This window comes from Haliotis cracherodii, unplaced genomic scaffold (genome assembly GCF_022045235.1).
Source record: "Haliotis cracherodii isolate W230 unplaced genomic scaffold, xgHalCrac1.p SCAF_14, whole genome shotgun sequence".
In the NCBI taxonomy this organism is placed as follows: domain Eukaryota; kingdom Metazoa; phylum Mollusca; class Gastropoda; order Lepetellida; family Haliotidae; genus Haliotis; species Haliotis cracherodii.
The window spans coordinates 33,952,592-33,971,527 of NW_027266269.1; the positions used below are offsets into that span (position 1 = coordinate 33,952,592).

At 40.7% G+C, this 18,936-nt stretch overlaps 1 protein-coding gene across 1 annotated transcript; it reads left to right on the forward strand.

The window, feature by feature from the left end:
* The first annotated feature begins 7,440 nt into the window (after positions 1–7,440).
* LOC139461204 (AP-3 complex subunit sigma-1-like) lies at positions 7,441–17,369 on the forward strand. The gene is made up of 6 exons (XM_071242801.1): positions 7,441–7,607; positions 9,476–9,567; positions 10,393–10,504; positions 12,723–12,794; positions 15,237–15,344; positions 16,406–17,369. Exons 1-6 carry the CDS (start codon positions 7,539–7,541, stop codon positions 16,523–16,525), a joined length of 573 nt encoding a protein of 190 aa, XP_071098902.1. The 5' UTR covers positions 7,441–7,538; the 3' UTR covers positions 16,526–17,369.
* Positions 17,370–18,936: the final 1,567 nt, after the last annotated feature.

Here is an 18,936-nt window from a genome sequence, read left to right on the forward strand (position 1 = left end):
CGTTAGCCGCCTCTTAGGACAAGCATAGTCGCCTTTTACGTCAAGCATGGGTTGCTGAAGACCTGTTCTACCCTGGATCTTCAAGGGTCACATTTCAAACTGAAAAGGTTGTAACACTCAATCAGAATCAAACAAACCATGTATCAACACAGAGATATGAATCAAATGCTGAGAATAATAGTGACCATTTTAAGAAGCTATTTTCGTTTTCCTTTCTTAGAGCAATAAATTTCTCGATTTAATACACACATGTGTTTTAGTACGAGATATGGTTCCTGTGGTTTCTGCTCAAAATGTATTTTTGACCCTGCAGACATACTCTTATCTTCCCGAGGCAAGTGTGTTAACTGGACTTTTACAGTCAGTTAACTCCCTTGCCTCGGGAAGATGACATACTCTCCTCTGAAACAGCTTTGGGCGTTGTGTGTATATCAGTTTGTCATATTATGAGGACTGTAGCGTGTTTTGTGAAACACTTGAAATGTATTGTATAGCAACGTCTATGGCATATATGAAGGTCAGCGTTGAATCTTGTGTAAAGGATATTCAGCTGTGTGTATTGAAACAATGTTCCACATATGATATTCGCTCTTAAATATTATGATATTCGTTGCTTGGTTGGTTTGTTGTTTAACGCCGCACTCAGCAATATTCCAGCTATATGACGGCGGTCTGTAAATAATCGCGTCTGGACCAGACAATCCAGTGACTAATATCATACGCATCGATCCACGCAATTGTGATCGATGACATGCATCAACAAAGTCACCGAGCCTGACCATCTATTATGAAATGAACTCCTACATACTTGGAAAGAGTGTGTTACTTTGATTACAGTTTTCATATTTCTTAATTTTTTGTCTTCGTTATTTATTCCGCACCGTATAAGTTTTCTTGTGCCTGTTTTGCCGTTCCGACAATAATTGTGAACTTTCTTATGTATTCATTTAATTACTTGGGTTGGGAGGGGAGTATAGGATGGGCAGAAACATGTTTATGAAAGTGGATACAGTAAACTACGGTTATAACGAACTCAAAGGGACCACTGATTTTAGTTCGATATAACCGTAGTTCGTTATAAGCATATATACAGCATATATACAACAAATGGCCGGGACCAAAAATATGTAAGCGTGTTCGTATTAAACGTAGACTACTGTATTATTGACTAAATCTGAAATATTACATGTATGAGTTAGCTTGCTTTTCCAAAATCCTCTGTCTAGTGCCTGCCTCAGCTTAATATCATGTCACACGGTTAAGTATTGATGCGTTTAAGGTATTTATATCATCATTAAGGAAGCTAAACACGGCATAAATACAGAATAAGGACATGCTAATAAATAAATAATAATATTAGGGAATTGCAGTTAATGACGATATTAATAAGGAATCGTAATGTGCAAAGACATACCTCGTTATATTAACGAATTTCATAATAATGAAGGCATTACATGAGCGAAATGTGACTTCGATGACATTTCAGCTTCCAAATGTCACTTAAAGATATAATAACTTTGTTATATCATAGTTTGTCAACTTAACTTTACTTTCCATCCCAAACTACCACATAGTCATGAAATACTGAAATCTTACAGTCTTGGAGGCTTGTCATTTGTTCAGGAATTCATTTAAAAAATACTTGAAAAATTAAAATAGCATCATAAAATAGAACAAATATACAGTATATATACAATATATATATTGAAATGCTTTAAGAGAGACTGGGGTCACGGGAGGCGCCGCGATTCTTTTGGGCATGCCAGAAACCTTTGACCTTTGACTGTGGGTTCGAATCCCGGTTCGCCCCGATTATATTTCTAGGTTTGTCAGCACCATACCCGTGCTCGTGAGTTTCACCGAAGTGGTAAACGCCTGAGACCTGCATCACCTCGGGCTTTCCTCCCACAAAAAGCTGACACGCCGTGATAAAACTAGAATAATGTTTAAATGATGAATAAAAGCGGCGTTAAAACCCAAATCACACAATATTGCAGCGATGTCATGGCGTCCTGAAAATATTCTAGTCTGCACCGGACAAATCAGGAATTTGATTTCAAACTGTACTAACACCGGCGTCATATGATTTTTGAAGACACTGTTGTTGTCGTAGATAGAGTGTCTCCCGGGACATACAACGTCATACCAAAAGAAGTTAAAAGAAGGTATTTGCAGTAAACTGCCTTGTACTCGGCATTAACGGACAAAAGAACGACTAGTCGACGTGGAATTAATGAGTAAAAACTCGAAATTTGGAGTTACTGAAACAAATTTAAAGTAACGAGAGTAAAAAAGAGATTTCGAGTTTTTGAAATAGCGAGAAAATAATTCAAGTAATAAGAAAAAATTGAAGCAACGAGAAAATAATCGCAAAAGCGAGGAAATAATCGAAGCAATATGAAAAAAAATCGAACTTTCTTGTTATTGAGATAAACTTGAAAAAACAGGAACATATTCGCAGTAACGAGGAAAAATCTCGTTATTTTAATTTTTTTTAAACAGATGAAAAATCCCCGAGAAAATTATCGTAGTTACGAGAAAATAATCGAAGTAACGAAATGCTTGAAATATCGACGTGGCGTTAACTTTGAAATCACTCACTCACTCTTTCTTTTTAAAAATTCCTGTTTGTAATGAGGATTCGGTGGCCACAATGTGTGACCTTCTTCAACACCTGATTGTGTGTCGTCATTCTATGGCGTCGTATGTAGTTGCCCATCAATCACTGTTTCGCCTGGGTTGCTGGTGTGATGAAGATGGCATATCGCAAACAGTCACGTTAAACACGTTCACAAAAGATAACGCTTTTTTGACAGGACAGGCCGTCTCTTTGGTCGAGTTGATAGAGCGTCTGCAGGGAGAGTGGAAGGTTTGTGGTTCGATACCCTGGCAGCGTCATACCAAAAGACGTTCACACGTGGAACATGTTGTTACCCTGCCTGGTACTCGGCATAAATGAAATAAAACAAGTTCAAGTCGGCGCCATCTTCCCGAGAGAACTTTTATGGTCAGTTAACTCCCTTGCTTCGGGAAGATGAGTCGACTCGGTCTCAGTATGGTGAGGTAAAATGGGGTTTAACGTCGCGTCTAAGATTTGTTCACTTAAATAGCGACGTGCATGCACGTTTGTGTGTGTGTGGCTGCTTGTACTAGTCCGTGCTGTTGCCGATTTATAGTGCTAGTCCACTGAGATACTAACAGTTTAACATGTATACACCACTCAGACACAGTATACTGACTCCCAGCCCCTTAATGCCAAGCGCCAGACAGGGTAACAACAAGTACTATCTTTTAACGTCTTTTGGTCTGACGCGGCCGGGGATCGAACCCCGGACCTTCCGCTCTGGTGGGCGCTTTACCACTAGACCACGGAGGCGGTCCGGTGTCATTATGATGTGTCTGAGTGGAATACCCATGCTAACTGCAGCATGCAACACACACGTGGATGCTCGTGTCTATATGAGTGCAATAATCATAAAAGCGAAGTTGAACCCCATTTCACCTCAAATGTCAGCAAGACAACTTTGTGTTCGACCCGTGAAGATCCGGGGTAGAATAGGTCTTCAGAAACCCATGCCGAAAAGGCGACTGTGCTTGTCGTAAGAGGCGACTATATAACGGGAGTGGGTGGTCAGGCTAGTTGACTTGGTTAATGCAAGTCATCGTCATCGATGCTCATGATGTCAATCACTGGATTGTCTGATCCAGACTCGATTATTTACAGACCGCCGTCATATAGCTGGAATATTGCTGAGTGCGGCGTAAAACAACAAACAAACAAAAGCGCATTTACCGATCACCAAAACGCACCTGCATATTATTTTGAAACAGACTTGGGAAAAGATCGTCACACAACACAAAGGTTTCAGCCTTAAAATAAGCACAACATGGCTGTGGCAACACGACAAGAGTCTGTTTACAACAACTGCCATGTTTCAGCAGATGCAGAATCGGAGAAAAACATAAACTTTAATAACATGCCATATTTAAGTGACGGTATCTTTAAACAACTGGTGACAAGAATGGTGGTTTATTAAGCGATGTGTAAACAATCCTAGCTCAACCCATGTCCGCACAACATGTCAGCGTCACGTGCTGTAATTAATGGACGCGCTCGTTAAGGTCCCGATGTTTTTTATAACAAGCCCTGATCGAGCGTACATGTACAGAAAATAATTCGGTGTATATCAAAATCTTATTATTCAAAATAAGTGAAATGATATAAATCTGGTTGGGGTCATATTCCAAAACGCGTATCAAATTGGGAAATGATATGGGACTGTTAAAATTCCTTTAATTTTATCGAGAATTGTGAAATAATTAATTGTGAAGTGTGAACAAGGAAGTTGATAAATATATTTGTGAATACATGGTTGAAGCATATCATTTATGTCACGTAGAAACGTATCCATCTGCAATGATTCCGAGTAGATTATTGCAATGAATCAATACCCATTGTCATTTTAAGCATACAGAGAGTGAACGCAAAATGATTTATTGCTGACTTTTCTTCAAAAGACAAAAACAAATTTTCAATAGGGAAGTTTGAACAATGAAGTTGTTAAACATGATGACTGAAAAAATGCCTGGCTGAAGCATTTCTTAATGGAATACGCACGACATGCTCACCTGTTCGTGAGCACCTGCCATCATAATTATTTGATAGTGATTCATAACCAAATTTTTTTAAGAAAGAGATTTTCATCTTCATACAGTAACTGATGTCTACATTTTGGGTCTACAGACAGGTGTCTACATGTGTGGTCTACAGACAGGTGGGGCGGTCGGGTAGCCTAGTGGTTAAAGCGTTCGCTCGTCACACCGAAGACCCGGGTTCGATTCCCGACATGGGAACAATGTGTTAAGCCCAGTTCTGGTGTCAACCGCCCTGACATTGCTGGAATATTGCTAAAAGCGGCGTAAAAACATACTCACTCACTCACTCTACAGACAGGTGTCTACATTTGTGGTCTACAGACAGGTGGCTACATTTGCGGTCTACATACAGGTGGCAACACATGGGGTCGAAAGACAGTTGTCTACATTTGTGGTCTACAGATAGGTGTCTACATTTGGGGTCTACAAATAGGTGTCTACATTTGTAGTCTACGGACACGTGTCTACATTTGGGGTCTACAGACAGGTGTCTACATTTGGGGTCTACAGACAGGTGTCTACATTTGGGGTCTACAGACAGGTGTCTACATATGTGGTCCAGAAACAGGCGGCTACATATGTGGTCTAAAGACAGTTGTCTACATTTGGGGTCTACAGATAGGTGTCAACATTTGGGGTCTACAGACAGGTGTCTACATTTGGGGTCAACAGACAGGTGTCTACATGTGTGGTCTACAGACAGGTGGGGCGGTCGGGTAGCCTAGTGGTTAAAGCGTTCGCTCGTCACACCGAAGACCCGGGTTCGATTCCAGACATGGGTACAATGTGTTAAGCCCAGTTCTGGTGTCCCCCGCCGTGATATTGCTGGAATATTGCTAAAAGCGGCGTAAAAACATACTCACTCACTCACTCACTCTACAGACAGGTGTGTACATTTGTGGTCTACAGACAGGTGGCTACATTTGCGGTCTACATACAGGTGGCAACATATGGGGTCGAAAGACAGTTGTCTACATTTGTGGTCTAAAGATAGGTGTCTACATTTGGGGTCTACAGACAGGTGTCTACATTTGGGGTCTACAGATAGGTGTCTACATTTGGGGTCTACAGATAGGTGTCTACATTTGTAGTCTACGGACACGTGTCTACATTTGGGGTCTACAGACAGGTGTCTACATTTGGGGTCTACAGACAGGTGGCTACATTTGGGGTCTACAGACAGGTGTCTACATATGTGGTCCAGATACAGGCGGCTACATATGTGGTCTAAAGACAGTTGTCTACATTTGTGGTCTACAGATAGGTGTCTACATTTGGGGTCTACAGATAGGTGTCTACATTTGTAGTCTACGGACACGTGTCTACATTTGGGGTCTACAGACAGGTGTCTACATATGTGGTCCAGAAACAGGCGGCTACATATGTGGTCTAAAGACAGTTGTCTACATTTGGGGTCTAGCAGATAGGTGTCTACATTTGCGGTCTACATACAGGTGGCAACATATGGGGTCTAAAGACAGTTGTCTACATTTGTGGTCTAAAGATAGGTGTCTACATCTTGGGTCTACAGACAGGTGTCTACATTTGGGGTCTACGGATAGGTGTCTACATTTGTAGTCTACGGACACGTGTCTATATTTGGGGTCTACAGACAGGTGTCAACATTTGGGGTCTACAGACAGGTGTCTACATTTGGGGTCTACAGACAGGTGTCTACATTTGGGGTCTACAGACAGGTGTCTACATTTGGGGTCTACAGACAGGTGTCTACATTTGGGGTCTACAGACACATGTCTACATTTTGGGTCTACAGACAGGTGTCTACATTTGTGGTCCACATATCCCCTACACCACGGAGGCGGTCTCCTTACAGATGCTCTATCCACAACACCACGGAGGCGGTCTCCGTACAGACGCTCTATCCACTACACCACGTAGGCGGTCTCCGTACAGACGCTCTATCCACTACACCACGGAGGCGGTCTCCGAACAGACGCTCTTTCCACTACACCACGGAGGCGGTCTCGGAACAGACGCTCTATCCACTACACCACGGAGGCGGTCTCCGAACAGACGCTCTATCCACTACACCACGGAGGCGGTCTCCGGACAGACGCTCGATCCACTACACCACGGTGGCGGTCTCCGAACAGACGCTCTATCCACTACACCACGGAGGCGGTCCCCGAACAGACGCTCTATCCACTACACCACGGAGGCGGTCTCCGAACAGACACTCGGTCCACGGTGGCGGTCTCCTTCATTTACTTTCATGGCAACAAAAGTTTATGCTTAGTTGCATTTGTGTCATTTAGGAAAAGAAAGAAGTCAAATATTGCAGCAACTGACTGTAAAGAAAATTATGAATGAAAGTAAATTTGGTAAATAATGTTAAACATTAAATAAATTATATTATTTATATTTATAATATATTTAGTTTAATATGTCCATGTCCTAATGCCGAATGCCACGTTTTCAAACTTTGAATGAAACAGGAAAATAAGAAAAAGTATTCATGCGCAGTGAATAATTTTGCAGGCTTCGAAAGACACGTTTTTCAACCAATCTGTTTGAGCAAATTTATAATTGTTACAAATATAGTAGCAGATATGTTTTGGGTTTTTTACGTTTTAATCATACTGTTTGTTAGTTCAGTTATTTCATCCATTAAAAAGTTAAAATACAGTCGTCATGCTGTGCAAATATATAATATTTTTTGACAAATTGAAGGATTGGACCGTCTAATTTAGATGTAATAATTCATACATCGAATGAAGAGAAACGATAAGCAGACAGGAGTACTGTCCCTTTAGTGTACCGGAAGTTATAATAGTGTCAGCTGCCAGCTGTATTTGTGGAAGTGGTCCGTGTTTAGTATGGAAATTTAGCGTTTTGGTACCCTTCTATTTACAGTTTTCACAATGATAAAGGCCATTCTTGTATTTAACAACCATGGGAAGCCTCGAATGAGTAGATTTTATCAGCACTACGTGAGTACATAGCTTCCGTCTTTACTCGATCATATTACACATGATTTCTGATTCTGATTTTAAATTTTCCACTCTGTAAACTGAAATGTTTTGTAGCAGTCGTTATCATTGACAGTGCAGTTGTTTTCATTGACGGTTTGACTGTTTTTAGATGATAAGTATGTCATACAGATCATTTTTCAGTCGTCAATAGACTTCCTACTGTAACACTAGATCCTATTTATGAAATGACACACCCCTTTTTCAATATTTTCTATTCGACTCTCATCTGAGTGTAAATAAATTTCGAAGAAACAGATTATTTTTCATTTTACTGATGACGATAGTGGTTATATTTGTTTTATTTTGCATCTGAAGTACATGCAACACATGCACTCTCCTTCCCAGAGTTGATGACGGCCTCCGTGGTCTAGTGGTAGAGCGTCCGCCCTGAGAGCGGAAGGTCTGGGGTTCGATCCCCACCTGCATCATACCCAAAGACGTTAAAAGATGGTACTTGTTGTTACCGTGTCTGGCGCTCGGCATTAAGGGCTATAACAAGGACTGGTCGACTCAAGAGTCAGTATACGGTGTCTGAGTGGGGTATTCATGTTAAACTGCGGCATGGTATCTCAGTGAGCTAGCACTATAAATTGACATCAGTCCGGACTAGTACAAGCAGCCACACAAACACACACACGTACATGCACGTCGCTATATAAGTGCAATAATCTTGGACGCAATGTTAAACACCATTTCACCTCACCTCACCTCACTACCTCCCAGAGTTGATTGCAGACACAGGAGATATGTCTGTACAGCCAGATGTGACAATATCTTACTCAGTCCATTCAACAAAGTATATTGTTTTCTTCTATTTCATGTTTGCAAAGCCTTCACATTTAAATAAAATATGTTATGAAATTGGTAACTTTCATTGAAAAATATCATTAAAAGTGAAAAATTATGCATCTCTTGTTTACAATGGTTGTACTGATTTGACGTGGAGACATCCAGCCAAGATTACCAGTTGTCAGACTTTCATTTTTGTAGAAGCCCTCTGACTGAGTGGGTTAGATCCCTGACTTTGTGTGCTGGCAATTAGGTGCCTCACTCTGGCAATGTGGGTTCAAATCCTGGGTGGGACTCAACCCAAAAAAGTACTAGAATCTGTACATTACTAAGAAAGTGTTATCCCAAATTTAACATTTGTTACATTAGACCACTTTCTAAATGACATTTATGTTCATAGCTTTCAACCGTGTTAGCCATGCAAATTTACACTCGTCAAAAGGGTACACAAAGTATGTGATCTAAACTATCAGTTGTCGGACTTTCATTTGTGGAATCCTCGGTGGCTGAGTGTGTTAAATGACTGACTTTGTGTGCCCATGATTATGTGCCCCACACTGGCAGTGTGGGTTCGAATCCCGGATGGAACTCTACCCAAAACGTTACTAGAATATGTACTAAGAAAGTGTAATCCCAAATATGACATTTGTTACATTTGACCACTTTCTAAAAGGCATTGTGTGTTTATTCCTGAATATCTGGTCTAATATTTGGAAATAAAACTGTCTCATTTAATCAGTACTTTATTTCAGATAAAACTGGAGTGTCCAGTATTTGCTATTATTAAATATATTAACAAATTCCCTGTTTTCAAAAATACCTCAGACAGCTGACAAGGTAAGGATGTCATCTCTTTGATGACCCCACGCCCTATGTTCTATGCTCTATGCTTACAAAAAGAACATGCCAGGTACACTCTTATAATTTACAGGTCATGCTATTGCAGGCACTGGCATAGAACAGTATTCACATCAGTTATAATCATAACACTGCGTGTTGAATCTTCAATGTTTATGTCCTGGTTGCCATGGTTACAGGCGGAAGACATTCAGCAGCAAATCATCAGGGAAACATTTCATCTCGTGTCAAAGAGGGACGACAATGTCTGCAACTTCCTGGAAGGGGGAACGTAAGGATGTCTTCACGGTCAATCTGACTTGACTTCAGATTATTCTTTGAATCAATGTACCAACACTACTGTCTTGTATGCTAGGTTAAGACTGACAGTTTCATGCTGAAACAATTACATGTTTATAAGGTGTCTCGGTTTCTATAATTTGGTTTTCGGATCCACTGTTGTTACCATTGTTTAACTGTTCCAGATTCTTTTGCTTTAACAGTATGGGTATTCTGTGGTTAGAATAGTATGAGGGTAACGCTATTTTTCAGGGCATTATCATTTGCAAAAGCCCAAGGTCTTCCATTAACTGCCTGACAAAGATAATGCCCTGAAAAATAGCATTACCGTTGTTATAGCTAAATTGGATGGACTTTTTTATCAAATAAAAAGAAACAACAATATCAGGTTTGAAACATTTACTGCAATCAACACGAATGACCCTGACCCACTTTTACAAATATGGAAACGTCTTAGAAAAAAACTGATGACGTCACTATTGAACGTGACGTCACCTATCCTATCCTATGACGTCACCTAACAATGGGCGTGATAATGGCCCATCGTCAAGCGATATGAGGGCATTATCAAGTTACAGTGGACCGCACATTTCTGATAACATGCAAGCGGTTTACTGATAATTCTATCCATTTTAGCTACAATTCCCAAATAACCTATGTTGGTTGTAAGAAGCAACCAAGAGGATTAAGTGGTCACAGGCTCAGTGACTTGGATGATGCTCACAATATCGACTTGATTATTTACAGGCCCCAGGATTTATGTAGTATTCCAAACAAAGAGCCCAAGACTCACTCACCCTTGTCTTCTCCACTACAGGCTCATCGGAGGCTCTGATTACAAGTTGATCTACCGTCACTACGCCACGCTGTACTTTGTGTTCTGTGTCGACTCCTCGGAAAGCGAGCTGGGGATTCTAGACTTGATACAGGTCAGTATGCTGACTCCAAGATGACCAGGCCTTGTTTAATCCCAGTCATCTGAGGCACCGCAGAGTGAGTGAGTGAGTGAATTGGGTTTAACGCCGCTTTTAACAGTATTCCAGATATATCATGGCGTGTCAACTTAATGTGGGAGGAAAGCCCGAACTTATGCAGGTCTCAGACGTTTACCACTTTGATGAAACCCATGAACACGGGTATGGTGCTGACAAACCTAGAAAGCAATTAAACAGTTGTGTACCATGAACCTGGAAAAGGGCCTCCTACGTATACAATCATACAAACTCTTATTGCCACCATGACCATAACACAAAATGCTCAGTAAATATGGTAAAGCAGTAAGCAGTGCTCTTGTGAAGGGAAGTAACTGCGTAAAAACGAAACGTGCGGCAGAGTTCATGATGATGTGGGCGGTGCATGAGAGCCAAGGCTATTTTGTTTTTAGCCTGAGTTAGTGACGAGTCTCTTCATCATGGCAGCCATAACTCGGGCCAATCATCAGTATTTTGTCTTTGAAGTTTCTATCTGTATCTTCTGGTTCTCACCATTATTCCAGATACAAATCCTAACTTGTGCTAAGATGTGTTTTCAAACTTAAAAACAATTTACTTTTTAAACTTATCCTACATGTGCAGTCAATTGAATTATGATTTATATAGAATTGGTATAAAAGATCACCCGAACTGTACATGTTCGAATACATGTGAAAATTCATATCATTATCTCATGGAATGTCCATTCTTTAGTCATCAGCTCGAAATTATGTTAAACAGCCTTAAACATATTGTTCATAACATACCTATTGTACACTTACTGTTACACGGCAATGCAGATCCCGTTGTTACAGAAAATGAAGCTATATTTAAGGCAGTACAACATTATATATGTACAACTAAAAGATTTGTGTAAAGAACTGTTCATTCAACAATGTCTGTCTGTCTGTCTGTCTGTCTGTCTGTCTGTCTCTCTCTCTCTCTCTCTCTCTCTCTCTCTCTCTCATCTATAGTGTTTTATGTTTTATGCATATATATTGAATTTGAAATTGTGAATATTTTGTAAATACCAGGGAGAGGGCATTCTAAGTTGGAAGAACTTGTCCCCCAATCCCGTTCACTCCTTGTGAATAAATATGTTTAAATAAAAAAAATCAAATCACTTTTCCTATCTCACACTGTGCATTTCCCTTTCTTTTTGTCGATCCTTATTGGAAACATGTCTGAGACAATAGTTTATAGCTTCTACTAGTAATTCACCCGTGCATACCTCACATCACCTTGGTCACCTCCCAACATCTGGGTGACCCATGCTTCCATGATGGAAGAAAGAGAAATGCATAGTGTGATATAGGATAAGTATTTAATTATACAATTTATTGTAAAATTTACTAGTTTGACTTATCAGGATTCGTTTTAACTTATTTTTACTCTTGCGACTATAAATTGAATTCAAGGCAACTGTGAATTTGACATATCCAGTTTAAAATAGTGATAAATGTATAGTGCTGTAATGGGAAAATATTTGTATTGCAAAATAAAGAGATACAGGTATATCTATTGCAATATATTGGCAAGTAAAGTGTTTGATAGTGACTGACACTGATTGTACATGCAGATCCTATTTTCTACATACTAAAGTAAATTACTCAGCATTGTCAGTTGCCGCCATTTTGTAGTCATGGATACAGGGGAGATAACAACCGGAGAGAAAAATCACTTCCTTGTTTCTGCTGTTTTGTCGATCAGTTTGTGAATGAATTTCTGTTTAGATTTTAGGTTAAAAGATACAAATAATAACAGAATTTGTTTTGTTATTTTACCCCGTATACCAGAACTATTGCAATATGTATCGTTTGGAAAGAATATTCCATTAAACCAATATTCCGTGCAATCCTATAAATATCGTACTTTGCCAGGACTAAATTGTGAGTTCGACACAACCGGGGTTCGGCACATCCAAGTGAGAACTGGGGTTGACTGTATGTCATAATTTGTGTAGGTGAGGGGTAGCCTAGTGGTTAAAGCATTCGCTTGTCACGCCGAAGGCCCGAGTTTGATTTCCACATGGGCACAATGTGTAAAGCAGGAATATTGCTAAAAGCATAAAACCCAACTCGTAATTAGTGAGAGTCAAAGGAAGGGGCAGGTGTAGGTTTAGTTCTCCTTTAATAATCTGACATATAATTGAATATGTTGACCATGTTATTTGCAGGTATTTGTGGAGACGCTAGACAAGTGTTTTGAGAACGTCTGTGAGCTGGACTTGATCTTCCATGTAGACAAGGTATGTGTCCGCTTCCCTCTCAGCCAGTGGAATCTGTCCAAATCGGACTCTGTCAAATTCGGATTTCGGTGAACTCCAGACTTTTTCACCAGTCCCCTCTATCCAAACTATCCAAACTATCATTACTCAAACTGACCTACAACTCTCTGATTCAGACATATCATCAAATTGTACTCTGTCTGGCATATCCCGTGTAGACCTGGGTTAGAAATACAGTATTCGACGTAATAAGCTCTAATAAGCACCCACGGCGATATTTGTTAATATATTGGCTAGTGAACAATCCCAAATAGCACCCCTTCCGATTGATCAATGTACATAAGACTTATTTATTGGTGTATAATACGCACTTGTGTGTTTATATGCACCCTTATTTATGGGCAATTAAATTCTGGAAATATATATCTGTCGTACCGGTATATAAACATTTCAGGCTGTCAGCATAAACAGCAAAATTTATCTTTCAACTCTGTTTTTTTTCCACCAAAATACTATTCTAATAAGAGCCCCCAATTTCTAATTTTGAGATCGCCCTGGGCGCTATTAAGTCAAATATGGTAACCTTCAACATGCCATGCTTGTCTTAAGACGTGACTAATGAGATCGGATGGTCAGGCTTGCTGACATTTGTTGATGCATGTCATCGTATCCCAATTGCGTCGACTGATGCTCATGATGTAAATCAGTGGATTGTATGGACCAGACTTGATCATTTACAGACGGCAAACATATAGCTGAAAAATAATGCACACAAACAAAACAAACCTTTTATTGTGGCTGTTTGCAACCTACTACACTCTAAATTTGACGGCTACAGACAAACATTTCGATCCAATTCCTATGATCTGGGGATGCATTTACAAGACTCATAATTCTCATTGAGTGATCTCCTTTGATGTATGAACCAGTAAGTATAGCAATATTGTCATGTCATTCAAGGGAAGATGGGGTAGCCTAGTAGTTAAGGTGTTTGCTCATGTCGCCAAAAATCAGGGTTTGATTCCTTGCATGGGTACAATGTGTGAAGCCCATATCCTATATCCCGAACCGTGAAGATCCGGGGTAGAATAGGTCTTCAGCAACCCATGCTTGCCATAAAAGGTGACTATGCTTGTCGAAAGAAGCGACTAACGGGATCGGGTGGTCAGGCTCACTGACTGGCATGTCATTATATCCCAATTGTGTGGATCAATGCTTATGATGTCAATCACTGGATTGTCTGGTCCAGACTTGATTCTTTTCAGACCACCGTCATATATCTGGAATGTTTCTGAGTGCAGCATTAGACAATAAACAAACAAACAAATCCTATGTCCCATGCCATAATATGGCTAAAATATTGCTGAAACTGATGTAAAAACTGTGACCAATCACTCGCGTATGAGTGATTCATTGATTTGATCTTTAGTTCATTTGAAATTAGCTCCTTTGGAAATTGTTGACACTGCCAATAAAGTGGAAGAGGCGTTATTGCTTCGTTTAACATTATTGCTGAAATAAAGAAAATAAAAATAATACCTATTTGGAAAAAAATAACACTCGTTCCTCAATTTGCTTGCCAAAGGCACCAAGTTTTTGAATGCTGGATAAATCCCCACTCACTTACTCAATCACTCAGTCACTCACTCTCTCTCTCTCTCACTTGCAGAACTGGTTTTAGGTTTTCAACAAAAAATTTTAAAAATCCTCAATTTGCCTGGCAAGGGCACCAAGTTCGGAATCTCACTCACTCAACCCTCACTCACTCACTCGCCCATCCATACTCACTCACTCAACCCTCACTCACTCGCCAATCCATACTCACTCACTCACTCGCCCATCCATACTCACTCACTCACTCACTCACTCGCCATCCATACTCACTCACTCACTCACTCAACCCTCACTCACTCACTCACTCGCCCATCCATACTCACTCACTCGCCCATCCATACTCACTCACTCACTCACTCACTCACTCGCCATCCATACTCACTCACTCACTCACTCAACCCTCACTCACTCACTCGCCCATCCAAACTCACTCACTCACTCGCCCATCCATACTCACTCACTCACTCACTCACTCACATACTCACTCACTCACTCAACCCTCACTCACTCACTCACTCACTCGCCCATCCATACTCACTCACTCGCCCATCCATACTCACTCACTCACTCACTCGCCCATCCATACTCACTCACTCACTCACTCACTCGCCATCCATACTCACTCACTCACTCAACCCTCACTCACTCACTCACTCGCCCATCCATACTCACTCACTCACTCACTCACTCGCCCATCCATACTCACTCACTCACTCACTCGCCCATCCATACTCACTCATTCACTTGCTCACTCACTCACTCACTCGCCATCCATACTCACTCAACCCTCACTCACTCAACTCACTCGCCCATCCATACTCACTCACTCACTCACTCACTCACTCTCAGGTCCACTACATCCTGGCGGAGCTGGTGATGGGTGGGATGGTGCTGGAGACGAACATGACGGAGATTCTCACCCGCATCGAGGAGCAGAACAAGATGGAGAAGCAAGAGGTAGCCAAACAAATATTGCTCAGTCACCCAAAACAGTCTGCTTTCACTGATCAGAGTGCCCCACACCTTTGCAAAAATAAGTGCTGAAACAATATTTAGTTTCTTGTGTTTTATAAAATGATATTGTTAGTTTAAATATGGCTAAAAAATTAGTCTTGGTTCTCAGGCACCGCCCGCATCATCATGAAGTATTTATTTCCACTGAAAAAAAAAAATTAAAATTAAAAAACCTAATGTTTAAAAAAATGAGATTCTATATAGCATGCAGTTACTTCACTTTACATGCGCACAGTTTTACTGCGCATCGTGTTATGGTCATGGCGGCAATAGGAGTTTGTATGCTTGTTTATGTAGGGAGACCCTTTCCCAGGTTGATGGAACACAACTGTTATTTGGGTTACATACTAGTTTGAACAAGCAACAACCAAAAAACACAAAAGTAATTGTCTGAGAACCAATTCTTTCATCTTTTCAAGCTGATCCCATTGTTTTTATTTTTGCATCGCATGTATACATGTCGTTCCTCCGACACCAGGCAGGGCCATGTATAACTCACAGAAGTCAAATGAGCCCTTCTCTTTGACAATGTGTGGAAAATGTAAAACCTAGACTTTGATTAAGAAAAGTTGCCTCTCTTGCTTCGGCAGATGTAAAAACTAGACTTTGATACAGGCGAGTTTACTCCTGCCTCGGGAAAATGTCAAACCTCTAGACTTTGATTTAGGCGAGTTGACTCTCTTACCTCGACCGATGTGAAAACTAGACTTTGATACAGGAGAGTTGCCTCTCTTGCCTCGGCTGATGTGAAAACTAGACTTTGAAGGGAGTTGCCTTTCTTGCCTCAGGAACATGGAGAAGTTGAACAATTGTGACTTCTGTAACGCTCCTTTTTCACAACATCCAGCATCAGCAGTGAATAATTCCTTTTTCGTAAAACCTGGGGTAAGCAAATCATCTTTCCCAAACAAATCCTCCCTCCCACAATATCAAATGGTTGGTCCCCAAAACACAAGAGTTATTTTGTATTGTATTGACCACAAGTGGACAACTCGGTGTTTCAGGCGGGCATTGCTGCAGCTCCAGCTCGAGCTGTGTCAGCCGTCAAGGACATGAACATTCCACAGAAGATCAAAGACATCAAGCTCCCGGACTTGCCATCAATAGGCAACCTCAAGTTCTAACTGACCACATCGTGTCTATGTACTTTACTCATATAAGTCATGTTGTTGCTCTCAAGTTGAAAGTTCATCAATCATTGTCAGAAATTAAGGGGGTTGCCTGAGTTCTTCTTGTATGGTGTCTTGGCAACTCAAGAAGTTCTTTAATATAGGCTATTATATAATTATTTGTTGAATCACAGATTTCTTTTACAAAGCCAGATTTCAGAGGAAGGAATAAAATAGCTCTTCAGCTCTCTCTGATTTTAAATGGGATCACAAAATGCTCTTACAAGTATTACCTGTTGGGAATGGGGGAATGATCCACCATCTTTAGTGCCAATATTTGCTGGAAGCTTTGAGTTTTTTCTCTGAAGACAAAGGGAGTTACTTTCGTCAAAGACTGTGTATCAAGACAAGGGACATAACTCTTTCGCTACGATTTGTTGACTGAACGATTTGGTGAAATATTATTAATTTTTTTCTAATTTTCAAAAAAAACATATTTCAACAAATAAAAAAGAAAGGGCCTAAAGGTTTTGAAAGGACCCAGTGACTTTCATCCTTAATTCCGAACATGGATCAGGATGAAAATATCCTTATTTCTGACCTCGTTTCACTTGTCGCCATCATCTGTTGTGCTGAAATTGATCAGGACAGTTAATGACAAATTGTGAATCTTGAGAAACATGTATATTTGTGTATACTATGTGCAATCTACATTGTGTGTCAGTTGTCGAAAGTTATTTGGTGTGGAGTATGATCAGTAATGGGACTTGTTGTCACTTGACATAGCCAGGGCCAGATGCCAGGGCCTCCTCTGAGCAGGTGCCCTTGTGTGTTTCAATCAATTAAAGGCAAATCACATATCCATCTTTTGTGTTCTGTTTTGGCTCACCTGACTGAACCTTTGTCTGGCATCTGTCAGACCGGTCGGGGTAGAAAAGGTCTTCATAAACCCATGCTTGCCGTAAAAGGCGACTATGCTTGTCGTAAGAGGCGATTAATGGGATCGGCTGGTCAGGCTCGCTGACTTGGTTGAGACCCGTGAAGATTCGGGGGGGGGGGGGGGGGAAATGAGTGTTCAGCAACCAATGCTTGTCATAAAAGGCGACTAACGAGATCAGGTGGTCAGACTTGCTGACTTGGTTGATGCATGCCATCGTTTCACAAATGTGTGGATCAATACTCATGTTATCAATTACTGGGTTGTCTTGTCAACAAACAAACACAAGCATACAAAGGTAGGATATAATCTGTTGTAGACTCCATGCCCTGTTTGAAACTTACTGTCAAGTAAGATTTTGTTTGTTGTTTAACACTGCTCTCAGCTAAATTCCAATCAGTTGTCTGTTAAAAAATCGTATTTGGACTTTTGATCCATTGATCGATATTGTGAGCAACAATCTTGGCAGACAAATTGGGACTTAGACAACAAACACACACTTCAAGCGTGAAAGAGGGGCGATCGAGTGTCCCAGTGGTTAAAGCGTTCGCTCATCACGCTGTAGACCCGCTTCGATTCCCGACATGGGTACAATGTGTGAAGCCCATTTCAAGTGTCCCTCGCCCTGATATTGCTGGAATATTGCTAAAAGCGGCGTAAAACCATTCTCACTCACTCAAGTGTGAAAACACAATTGCTAAAGGTAGAGATGGCGAGTGATTCACACACTGCTCACACAAATACAGCTTGAAATAGTTTCTTAAACCTTAAACTGCCACGAGGAATATCAGTGGGTAGCACTATCATTAGCCTGGACAAGTACAAGCATGCACACACTCACATCTTTATATATAAGTATATATAAGGTACAATTATCTTGAACGCGTGACGTTAAACACCACTTTACCTCGCCGCGAAACGTTAAGCATTGGAAGCGTAGTAAAATCATAGCACGTTCATTGCAAACCATCGAGACGCAGTGGTATTTTATAACGCTTCGATAATGACGTTACAGTCCTGAAGAAGCTTGGCGTAAGAGGTGACTAATGGATCGGGTGGTTGATGCATGTCATCGTTTCACAATTGTTTGGATTGATGCTCATGATGTCAATCACTAGATTGTGTCAAAGAGTCAAATACTTACAGACCGCCGTCATATAGCTAGAATAGGTCTTCAGCAACCCATGCTTGCCGTGTAAAAGGCGACTATGCTTGTCGTAAGAGGTGACTAATGGATCGGGTGGTTGATGCATGTCATCGTTTCACAATTGTGTGGATTGATGCTCATGATGTCAATCACTAGATTGTGTGTTCCAGAGTCAAATACTTACAGACCGCCGTCATATAGCTGGAATATTGCTGAGTTGCTGCGTTAAACGACAAACAAACACATTTCAAGAGGTAACAAAAAGAATCAGGTGGTGAGTCCCGTGACTTGATATTGATGGCATGTCATCGTACACTCACGACATGGATCTTTGTTCACATT